Raw genomic sequence first — 12,571 nt, 5'->3', positions numbered from 1 at the left:
CCGGTAATCCCCTCTCTTTAAAATAGAGGATTATTCCATCCAAATGTCTGTGCTTTATTTTGTAAAGACATTTCACTAATTGCTGCCTGCTTTGGCTCCCACCCTTTTGTTATACCCTTCACCACAGGTTCCTTCTGTCACACTAACACCCTAGTGGGAATTGTGTGGCTTAATCCCCGTGCAACTCTTTTGAAAACCTCAAGTAAATCATTTCCATTGCTAATGAAGCTCTGGGGATAAGCCAGTTGGGGCACCAGAGAAGCAATGGCTTCACACCCTCCAGAACACCCCAGCCTATCCCCATCTCCTCAGGCTCAGCCTTCACTGGCTTGGATCCCACACATAGGGTTCTAAAGACCAACTAAACAAGAAATACAGGGTCATGTTGTTTGACTGCCTAAAATTGCCCAAGGATGCTGCTAATTGGAACCCCGTGAGAGGTTTTTCCCTTGAAATATCAATAATATTCTTACAACGCTTTGGAGATGACTTTCAAAATAAATAAACTGAGAATTTTGTCTTCATAGGCCAAAATCTGAACATCTGTCATATTTTTCCATTATGCTAGTCAGGGTTCAAAAGCACTTATCCCATTCTTACTGGGTGTATTTGGACTTTGACAGGTCCTGGAGGAGGTACAAAGTTGAGTAAAACATGGACCCTGTTTCCAGGAGCTTATAGTTTGGTCATTCTGGTGGAATTGATTAAATATCTTTGGTTATCCATTTGGTTATCCTCATCTATTGAACCACCAAAGTCTTTGAACAGAAGAGAGGAGACTTGCATTGTCTTGCTATATGAAGGATGGTATTACCAAGAATGAGCAAGACTTGTGTCCTGATGAGTTAGTTTTTATTTGCACATTTTTCTTGGCCATACAATGTCCTTGGTTACCAGTGATCACATTCCTATTTATCTTTTTTTTTTTTACCCCCAATGTGAATGTGAAATGATAAATTACTTGGAATTATTTCAATTCAACCAACATTATTATTATTACTCAAGCCATTTCTAGCAGTAAAACTAAAATGGGGTTGGGGTGGGAAATTGGACCATCATATAAGCTGGCATTCAAATATGCATAGCAAAGTTATCTGTTTGAAAGGGATTACCTAGGCATAGAAAAAGGAAAAAAAAATAGGAATGACAGGATAAAAATGGTTTGAGACTCAGAACCCTAAGAAACCAAACCAGTAACCATTACTCTATCAAAGAATCTAGGAAATTCTAATATATTTCACTAACAATATATTTTTCTCTTAGATGAAACTGTCCTCTGAGGTGGGCTGTTGGCAGAGACAAAATAGTCAATTAGCTATGAAGTGTGATTTTAGGGGGCACCGAGGTAGCCACTGACTACCAATATCTTTATTCCATCCAATTGCTAGATTTCTTGAGAATTAGTCCTTTTGGTTAAGCATTGCCCTCTCTAGGAATCTTCTTTTAAAATGCAAATACATGAGGTCAAGGGGTGTAAAGCTTTTGAGTCAGTAGTATTTTAACTGTGAAGTAATCTGATTGTTCTCCTCCTGGGCAGAAGAGCTTTGGGTATGCTTGGGAGCACTGGGCATTGCAGTTCATTTTTCCTGAATCATTCTGGTATCTTCCCACAAGGAAGGACTTTCTCTGTATTAAATGGACAGAGGAAACTCTGAAAGTATCTTGGGAAATAGCTTTGTTGTTTGCTCATTTCAGGTATGCACGGAAGGGCGTCTGATTTTGGAGTTTACTTTTGATGATCTCATGAGGATAAAAACATGGCACTTTACCATTAGACAATACAGAGAATTAGTCCCACGAAGCATCCTAGCCATGCATGTAAGTAATCCATTTTTTCACTTGACCTAATGTGAAGAGCTGAGATTATGTTTCCTAAAGAACTGCAATAGTTTTCACACCTTAAGCAATTAACTGCAAATATTTAGTTTGCCTTGGCCTTGTTGACTACACAAGCCCTATTCCCCTGCCTTTGTTGAGGTTCGTTCCCTACGTTTGTCCTGAACTCTGACATTTGAAAGTTAGAAACAAGACTGCCCCTGGTCAATCTTTCTTTTCACTTCATCCTAAATTCTATTTCATCATTATCATGGTCTGCCCTAGTTGGGCTAATAAACCTCTTATCTACAAATGAAAAAGAAAAGGAAAGAGTAAGCAAAATATTTTATAGATTTTATTAAAAAGCTCTCATGAAACTTGAGTCCGGGTCATCCTTGAGGCAAGCATTTTCACGTGATGCTGTGATGTTGGAACTCAATGTGCATTAATTCTCTTTGTTGCATCGGTCTACAAATCAAATCAAATTAAGTCAACAGATATTTATTGAGCATGTGCTATGTGCAGGGAGCTGTGAATACCAGCCTAGAGAGATCTTTCCAGATAAGGGTGAGAACCTGGCCAAGCAGGAGTCATTCACAGCCAATCTTAAGTCTTTGGCTTGAAATCTCCCCTCAATTAGGTTTGATAAAGTAGCTCAGAGGCAGAATCAGACTTTTTCCTGGGCATCTTACCCTGGGGTCCGTGAACTTGATTTTTATCTGCTTGTTTTTGTAAATTACTCTGGTAACTGCCTTTCAATAGAATTGGTTTCCTTTGTCATTCTGTGTGTTTTGTTTTAAACATTTAAAAACATGATTCTGAGAAGGGTTCAACTGTAGGCTTCACCAAACTGCAGCCTGAGGTCTCCCCACCCCTGAAAAGGGACTATCACCAAGAAAGGTTCAGAACCCCTGCCTTAGACCAACATGACAGCCACCCCCAGAGAGAACATTTAGGTGGGGCTTCAAAATTTGGCATCCTCTCTTCAAAGTGGAGTGACATTTGAGAAGATATGATGCTTCCCCTCACCATTCTAGGAGATGAAAACAGTTGACTATTGCCTGTTTCCAGAACGGGTTCAGTGAGTAGGAGAGTCAGATTTTTTAAAAAAAATGTTTCATGGCAGTTGCAAAGTTTTCAAATACAGAACTTAACTCCAAGCTGTTAACAAACACCATCACCATGAAATGAAACATAGCATAGTCCGAAAACATATGTCTCTGCCAAATCTGGAGGCACATTCTCTGAGAATTGTATCCAATCATCTGTCTGTTCCCTGGCAGGCCATAATGACCCAGTGCTTAAAGACAGTGAGAAAGGAACATTTCACTCAGGGCTAGATGCTATTTTCCCAAAGAATCAGAAATTGTATTGGTGTCAGCTCCATATCTATTGATACTGTAGCTTGCAGAGGGAGTAGTCCAATTAGTCACTGCATATTACCTAAAGATGCCTTTAAATTTTAAAAATATTAATATAATAATGAAATGAAAAGTGAGCAAAATTGAGCTGCAAAATCTGAGTTCTCTTTTAGGCTATTTGACTTTCACCTGTCTGGGCTTTAGTTTGCTCATCACTACAGGCAGCTGGTGACATAGTAGATAGAGCCCTACGTGATGATGGACAACTCAGCTTCTATTTGCCTCAGCTTCCTCAACTATAAAATGGGGACAATAATAATGGCACTTAAGGAGGCTTGAATGAGATAGTATTTGTAAAAGTGTTTAGCACAATGCCTGGCACATAATAGGTGTTATATAAATGCTTATTCCCTTCCCTAGCCACCTCATCTATAAAAATAGACCATAGCATCATAGACTTAGGTTCATCATAGGTTCAACACCCTCATTTTACAGCTGGGGAAACTGAGGCCTAATGGAGGTGAAATGACCTATCTCTGGTCACCTGAGGGTTGAGATTATAACCCAGGTCCTTAGAGTCCAAACCCAGGGCTCTTTCCTCTCTACTTCAGTTCTTTCTAGCTGGGGTGTTCTTTGATCCACGGGAAGACTGGAGAGGAAATAAAGTGATGTCTCTCTCTGCAGGCACAAGACCCTCAGGTGCTGGAGCAGCTGTCCAAAAACATCACCCGAATGGGGCTGACTAACTTCACCCTCAACTACCTCAGGGTAAGAACTTGGGACTTTCTGGTCATTTTCTTGAGTAAAATTTCAAAGATTATATGAATCTTAAGTCAGAAGAAACAAAAGGAGACCCGGTACCAGGTAGGCATGCCCCAGAAACATCAGATTTGGGCTAGGTGGTGTTTTTTTTTTCTTATTCCAACAAAGAAAGGCAGAAAACTCAGAGTTTGTGAACATTAAGCTTTCTTTCCCTTGCCTGTGTGACTCCCTGAATTAATTATTCAAAGGATAGAAATGTTCCCATTTCATAAAATGTTTTGGCACTCTCTCCTTTTTGTTTTCTCTGGTTTCTAATTCACTGTTACCGATTCCACTGAAGTTTGATTTCAATCCAGGAATCTCCCCCACTCTCCCTGCTCCCTTCCCCTGTTCAGTCAGCCTTCCCTCTAGGGAAAAGCTGTGTTTATAAGCTCCTGAATAAACTCAGCACTAAGTACCGTAGTGTCGCACCTCTAATGCAAACACTCCCAAAGCTTTTCAAAGCCCTCCTTATAATGTGTAACCTGTATTGTGGCACAGAGTGTAAAATCTGAGTTTGCATTAGAAGTTTTAGGGAAAAGTAGAGTTTCAATGCAAAATACATACCCAGGGCCTCAAGATCTGATTGGAAAGAGTGGCATATATCTTACTAGTCTAGAGTATGGAATTACAGTAATAGTGTTACAAATCCATAGAGCTATGGCTTCAGTCATAAAGCTGGCATTGTCTTCCAAAATCAAAAAGGGCCCCCGAACTTCATAGCCAGCCAAGTTCCGCATTCCTCGGCCTCTGGGAACTTAAGTCTTAATTCTTCGTTCTACAGCACTTCATAGCCCTGGGTCATTTTCCCCCTAAAACTACGCGTTTACCTGAATTGCTTTTTGACCCTTTTCATGCAGTTAAAGTTTGTACATTTATTTTTATATTCTATCAGCTTTCTCCTCTGTGGGTCTATGCTAGACGTACAAAAAACTTGCTCTTTGAATTTCTTATTTAAAATAAGAAATATGACACTTGATTCTTGTCTTTGGGCCCAACAGGATACCTCCTTCAGCTAAGTTGGAGAGAGAAGCTTTCCTCCCTTCTTTTCTGTCACCTAAGTGTTTGGCCAAACACAGGCCCCATAGTCAGTGGTGAATCTGCAATCCACCACCTGAAGTTCCCATCTGGATATGTGGTGCCAGGTCACTTGACAGCCTAAACACTCCCAGCTCCCTCCCCTTCCCAACACACATGAGAGAGAAAGCCCATGGCAGAGGAGCAGGGAGCCTGACAAGTCTGCCCTGGAAAAGGTGTGACAGCAGAGCATGTTCTCTGTCTATCTGTCATTGTCCTCTGTGTTCAAAGATGACCCTGCCGATGTGTTCAGGAGGGCTGGGAAGGCTGATGCATGGCCAATGATGCCTGGCCAGTGATGCAGGAAGTTAAAATATAGGCAGTTTGGAATGAGGGTTTGTGAAAGCATTGCATAAACAGGATCCAGCACTTACCAGTGTGCTGGTGGTGCTTTAATTTGATCAAGAATCATAGGAGAATTATTCTAAGTACCAAAAGAAGGTTGTCTCTAGGCAGTTTGTTCTAAGGACTTTTCCAAAGTTATTTACATAGAAGGTATAGACTCATGTGTGACCAGCTAATACCAGACAGGAAACTATAAGGCTGTTATTCATTCATTCAGTCTACAATTTTTAACCCGCTACTTTGTACAGAATGTCATGGTACACTCTGTAAGAGATACAAAATTTAATGAAGAATGCTACCTGTCCTTAAGGAGCTCATAGTCTAACAGGGAAAGAAAAACCAACTGAATCTCATGAAGAGGCTGAGATGACTGTGAACAAACCTCTAAATTACCTTTGGGGCCATAGACTATAGCTATGTAGCTCCCCACAGAGGAGAAAATTCTTCATGATTTTCTTCAAAGACTTTTGGAAGTATAAAATGCATGTAAATATAAATATAAAAATACGCAATTATAAAATAACAACTAAGTCATACCCTGCATCTCAGCTTTGACAAACATGGGCAAAGTCAGAGTGGGATGGATCATGAACACCAATTCTTTTCAACTCATCAAACCCGGAGTAGAAGCATATTCTGTACAAAGCACTGGGCTAGAAACTATTGACAGTGAATAAGGTGTGAGTCCTGCCCTGAGGGGCTTATACTTCAGCAGGGAAAATAAGCCCGACCCACAGATAAGTTATCTATAGAATGGTAATTATGTGGAGAGACAATAGCTAGTAAGAAACCTGCCCTCAGAGCCAGAGAGACCAGCTTCCAACTCCAGCCTTGTACATAGACTACAGGATTCTGGGCAGGTCACTGCCATGGGCTCTTTAAAAGTGTAAGTTTCAGAGAAGGTGTTTCTAGGTCCAGGAGTTCCCATGTCAGTGAAATCACACGTCCAATCCATATCTTCATGATAAGATCATATGGAAGGTCTAAGCAAAATGTTCTAAGAAATTAAAAGACAGTGATCACTAAAAGATGATGAAAGTTAGAGAAGCTCCCATGGAGAAGGTTCTGGCTTTTTGGACTTGCTCGCTTTTCCCCTGCATCTTCCCCTCCTCCCTTTCATTCACCCTTTCTGGCTTAACTGCTCAGTCCACTTCCAGGTCCAGCTGAGATGTATGAGCAAGTAGCTGGGCCAGAAGTGAGGCCGAGTTTCCCAGCACTACTCCCTGATCCTTCTCTTATGGCTCCTTGAAGGCTTTTCACTCAGGGGCCAGGCTAGCCTGTCTAACTGCTCGCATGCAGCCACTGAGATGACATTAGCCATGAGACTAACCCAGATCTAATGTGCTGAAGGGCAGGAGTCAAAAGTCAGTTTCTTTAGCTTTCAGCATGGATATGCAGCCTTGAATAGTGCAAATAGGTCCACAAGCCATGTGAGAGGTCTAAATTCTAACTCTGGTTCCCATTTTGAGGATGGCATCCTTAATATTGTTCAAATAAAGAGCCAATTAGGGTCTTCAATAGCAGCTTTCAGTGTTAGGATGAGAGGAGGTCAGACAGGTATGCTATAGACAATCAATTCAGAGTCTCCCAAGCTCATGGAAAAATGTTAAAATCAATGGTTCACTTCATGGGAAGACTGGATAAAGATTTCTGAATATACTAGACTGCTGAATTTTGAACCAACGGCATCTTTCGTAGGATATAATTAAGTACTACTGAGAATAAACAATTGCTGTAATCTCACTGTCAAAACAAATACCTTGCTTTCTGAGGAATCCCAAGTCACTTAGTAAAATCTGCTGTCAGGTTCTCTGCAGAGTTGACAGAACCAGGTTTCTGGCATTTAGGGAAAGACTTCTCTGGGGGGTAAATCTACGTGGAGCATCAAATCCTGGCTTTGAATCAGGAAGATGAACTTGAGCTTGTATGACTGAATGGAGCTATTTCAGAAGGAGCCCCCTTCTTCCTCTCCCCTCATCTGATGCTTTTGAAGGGATGGCAGAAACAATCTGTTGTCATTCAATTTAGTTCTGTCAAATTGCCTGTTATACCCTGCTACCTCGAAGTATAACAGGGTTGGCAGGCCATTGTATTCAGAGGTGCAAATGCTTTCAACAGGCATAGGAAGCTTGCTTGGTGCTTACTTGGTTCAGTAACTTGAGGTCACTAAGAGGAGGAGAATCCCACTTACTGAAAGTGAGATCTCACTTCATCTGTTGGGTGACCCACTGACCTCCATGAAGCTATCCTGTTCACTGATTAAGCTTTCCTAGTAGTATTTAATTCAGCATCTGGTAGAGGCCCTTCCATGTTTTTCATGTCAAGTTTTCTACTGTTAACACCAGTAGTAACTCTTTAAAATGGGCATTCTGGAATATGTCTTTGGGTGCGTCTATTTCCAGGCAGTTATGGAATTTGGGATGACAACATCCCCCAATTAGTGCGCTCCCTCCTGGGTAAGGGCTTGAATGTGACAGTGCCCAGAGGCAGTGGAGGAAGCAGGGAAGCATTGGCCTACCCCTTGCCTGAGTTCCTACAAGTCAGTGACACTGTTCTAATGGTCCTTGGGAAGCAAAGAGTACCTGACCATGTTGAGGTTTTGTTAGCAGAACCACTTCATGCCTCTAAAAGAAAGAAGTTGAGAAGTTTACTAGGCATTTGGGTAATGAGGAGTGAAAGAAAGTGTCTGTGAGGCCCATGTCAGCTTCCATTCCACCATTTTCCTTTCTCACACTCCCCATGTTCATTTTTTAATGTGGACTAAGAATAGAATGACAGTCTCTGAGTGTACAGGTTTCCCCAGATGGTTCAGACTTCCAAAGTCTAAGCTGTCTGCACCATACATTTCTATCCTGAATTATAATTCACTCTACACTTGAATCTGTTATGGATTGGAATAGGGAGACCCTCCATACAAGTTCCAGCTTTAGTACTTATTAGCTGTGTGAAAGTTGAACATCTCTTGGGCACTCTGGGCCTCACTCTTCTTATCTGTCAAATGAGACCATTGGACTAAATGGTCTTTCATCCTTGTATCCTAGGATGGTATATATGAATATCTGTGATAGCTCTGTAATCATTCCATGTGTGTTAACCTTGTCTTTACCCCCACCTCAGCACTCCTCTTCCCCTGTGGAAAAAAAAACAAATGTGATCAAAATAAGGAATATAAGGGCAGGGACCATCGTAGGATAAAAAACTCCAAAGCTAGAAAAGACAGCAGAGGTCATCCTAGGCCATCTCATCTTATAAATGAGGAAATGGAGGTCCAGGTTAGGGATGTGCAGTCATTAGGTGACTTGCCTAGCATCACACAGCTTGCAAGTGAGCCCATCTGTGCAAACTCCAAAGTCAGTGTTCTCTTTAATGCACCATTCTATGCTTTTGTATTTTTCAGCATACCTGGTACAGCACTGAGTGTAGAGAGAAAAGAACAGGAGAATAGAAGTTGGAGTTCTGGGCCCAGCCCTACCACCTACTTTCTAGGAGACCTTGGGCAACTCATTTAACCTCTGATTTCAATTCAATAAGCCTATATTAACTAGATGCAAGGTTCTAGGATTATAAAGATAGCTGTAATACAGACCATGCTCACAAGGTCCTCATACCTTAATGTGACATAATAAAAACCACAATGGATTTTGAGTCAGAAGACCTAGATTTGATGGATTCCAGCTGCATGCTTGCTGTCAATGTGAATTTGAGAAAGTCATTCCCTCCATACTCCTTCAGGGCTTCAGTTTCCTCATATGTAAAATGAGGCAATTGGTTGAGATGGTTCAAAGTCAACGATGCTGAGATCCTAATAGGGAAAAGACATATACACTAATAACTAAGAACCAAGAGAGAGTAAGATAAGAGCAAAGGAGAGATAGAAGCTAAATGCTACGGGAAACTTGGGGGAATATATCACTTTCTCCTGGGTTGGGGCTGGGGCATACTGGGCTGGCCAAGGTTATGGAGAAGGTAGAATGAGAGTGGAGTCTTGAAAGAAAGGAGCTTCAACAGCTAGAGATGGGAGAGAAGATAGCACTTTCTAAGCTAATGGGACACTGCAGGCACCTTCCCTCCTTAAATATGTCCACTAAATGCCCCATCTATAGAACAAAACGGTCACACTACTAACACTAGTACATTTCAGCTGCCTCTCCCTTCTGTAACTTTTGTGTATTCTGTCAGTTAGCATGTTATTCCCTATAGGACACAGTGCAGACTCCTTCCTTAGCCCTTTTCAAATGATTCTGTCCTCTATTCTCCCTTGCCATTCTAGCCCACTCCTCACACCCTTCACGTTCTGACCAAACTAGACCTCTCTGTGTTCCCCAATCTCACTCTCTCTCACCTCTCTATATTCACGAAGGCTTAGAATGCATTCCTCCTCCCGTATCTCCTCCTACTGAAATCCTTTACTTACTGAAAGACCCATTTTAGATTCCCCTCTAATATATAGCCTTTCCTTAAAATGATCTCTCTCTACACATATTTTCTCTCAGCAGTCTGTCCAGAGCTCTCCTTTACCCCTATCACATCATTACTGGTATCATATTTGTCTGTGTCTGTGGGACACGTCCGTGGCCCAATGAATTGAGTGTTTGGCCTGAAGTCTGGAAGACCAGAGTTCAAATCCAGCCTCAGACACTTCCTAATTGTGTGACCCTAGGCAATTCACTTAAAGATCCTTGGCCTCACTTCCTTCATCTATAAAATGGAGATAATAATAGCCCCTACCTCCCAAGGTTACTTTGAGGATCAAATGAGATAGTAATTGTAAAAGGCTTAGCATGGTACTGATAAGTATAATAGCATAGTAAGCATTATATGAATGTTAGCTATTATTACTATCCTACCATAAGAGGGTAAGCACCTTGAGGGCAGAACCTGTATTATACTTTATATCCTCAAAGCTACCATAATACTATATACCTATTAGCTACTTAATTAATGTGTGCTCGATTAGAATCAAACTGAATTAGTATGATTTACTCATAATACTCCTCCCCTGAATATTAACATGTTTATTGAAGACAAGTGAGAGAAGCATCCAAATGTGCCTGGAGAGTGATCAAAATATTTATACCACAGAACCCGAGTTGGGGAGATGTTTTCGTCAATGGCATCCATCAAGGGTGTCTCATATCACTTCACCTCCTTCACTTGGGGGCCATTTTCAGTTGCCATGATCTGGAGTGGGAAACCTGAGGCCTCAAGGCCACATATGGCCCTCTGGGTCCTCAAGTGTGGCCCTTTGACTGAATCCAAACTTCACAGAACAAATCCCCTTAATAAAAGGAATTTTTCTGTAAAACTTGGACTCAGTCAAAAGGCCGCATCCAAGGACCCAGAAGGCCACGTGTGGCTCCCCACCCCATCTTGCCACAGGACTCAGATGGCTCAGGAGGAGAAAGTGAGGCTGATGACTTTGCACAGCCCTCCCTCACTTAAATCCAATTCACTTCAAGTCATGGCATCATCTTCCTGATGTCATGGTCCTCTTTGAGAACAAAGAATAAACAGCAACAGCCTCCTTCAGCAGCACAGGAGATCAATCCTGGGCCTTGATGGAGCTAATCAGAGCAAAGTTTGCCATGGCTCTTTTTTTTCCTTTTCGTTTCTATCTTCTATCATTTCTATCTTGCCATCACCTCACCCTAGTACCAGAAGAGCCCTTGAAAGGTAGAACATGGAATGTCTGAGAAGCGATAGTCCTCATTACTTCGAATGTGAGAGCTACACAGGATCAGAACAGAGGTTCTCAAATAGCATGAGCAGATTGAGTTTGGCTAAGTGTGCCAAATTATCCTTGCCGTAGCATGTCTGGGTCTCCCAGGAATGATATGAAATGCACATTTGCAATCATGTGCACATGTTTCAATGTCCCAGCTCCCCCTCATTGTTGCCAACTTCAACATTCATTCTTCCCTCATGGCAAAGAATAACACTGTGCCTGCGTGAGTGAGAGCTATTGCCTTAGAATATAGAATGGAGGGCTGTAAACGACCTTGAAACACAGAATGTCAGAGCTGGAAGAACTCTCAGAGATAGCCAGACTAGCTTCATTCTGCAGAGAATGAATGATTCCCTCCCTCCTTTTCCATTTCATATTCCATGACTAATTGGAGCAAAGAAACCTCGTTTTTAGTCCAATGACCTTTCCCTTATTCTACCTTCTCGTGCATTGTTCCTAGATTAGGTGTAGGCACCTAATACATATGTTACATTGAATTGAATCGAATACCGAGAGCTGTTTCTCCAAGGGCACAGCTTAAGAGGATCCTTGTTCTTTCTCCCTTGGCTCTGTTTGAATATGGAGCTCATGATGAGAGTTCACATTAGCCAATATACTTAGAAGTCCATTTGCTCCTTTTCTAATTATTTCCTTTGGTTATTTTGAAATGAAAGCTTCGTCTTACTCAGTGTGTTTAAATTGTTCCATGAAAAACATCTCTAAGTGCAGTCATTTAAGTTTTGAACTCAGTATCTGAAACTCTTTTGCTTAAGTGTTTACTGTGGGCTGCAATTCACATTTGTATATGTGGGGTTTTTTAATAATAAGCTTTTAAATTTGAAGAAGAAAATGAATTCTACTTTTTTTTCTTTTATATGTTATAAAATAAGGACGGGTCTTTAAAAAAACCAACTAACTCAAGCATAAATTCAACTATGGACAAACTTTGTCTTTATTTTCTACCTTTCTCTCAATAGGCTTTTTTTGCTTGTTGTTCAGTCATTTCAGTCGTGTCTGACCCTTGGTGACCACATTTGGAGCTTTCTTGGCAAAGATATTCTAGTGGTTTGCTCTTTCCTTCTCTAGCTCACTTTATAGAGGAGGAAATTGAGGCAGAGTTAAATGACTTGCCCAGGGTCACACAGCTAGTAAATGTCTGAGGTTAGATTTAAACTCAGAAGGATGAGTCTTTCTGACTCCAAGCCTACTGTACTACAGTGTTTTTAAATGGAGCAGCAGAATGGCACAGTGGATTGAGTGCAGAGCCTGGAGTCAGGACGATCTGAGTTCAAATCCAGAATTAAACACTTATTGTCTCATCAACTGATAGGAGGTAGCAAGCTTCAATGGAAAATGTGCTGGTTTTAGAGTCCGAGGACCTAGGTTCAACTCTTATCTCTGGCATTTAGCATCCATGTGACCTTGAACAAGTCACCTAACTTCCCTA

The 12,571-nt window shown here is 41.4% G+C and overlaps 1 protein-coding gene across 10 annotated transcripts in view; it reads left to right on the top strand.

Moving 5' to 3' along the window:
• LDB2 (LIM domain binding 2) overlaps positions 1-12,571 on the top strand; it is a 401,477-nt gene that overhangs the window by 307,037 nt on the left and 81,869 nt on the right. For all 10 annotated transcript variants that reach the window (XM_072620327.1, XM_072620326.1, XM_072620333.1 and 7 more), the window contains 2 exons: positions 1,696-1,818; positions 3,861-3,944. In XM_072620327.1, the coding sequence (XP_072476428.1) occupies positions 1,696-1,818; positions 3,861-3,944 (207 nt within the window). The remainder of the gene's footprint in view (positions 1-1,695; positions 1,819-3,860; positions 3,945-12,571) is intronic.

This window comes from Notamacropus eugenii, chromosome 6, assembly GCF_028372415.1.
Source record: "Notamacropus eugenii isolate mMacEug1 chromosome 6, mMacEug1.pri_v2, whole genome shotgun sequence".
Taxonomy (NCBI): domain Eukaryota; kingdom Metazoa; phylum Chordata; class Mammalia; order Diprotodontia; family Macropodidae; genus Notamacropus; species Notamacropus eugenii.
The sequence above is the reverse complement of the archived record's forward strand: the minus strand, read 5'-3'. Positions and strand labels throughout refer to the sequence as shown.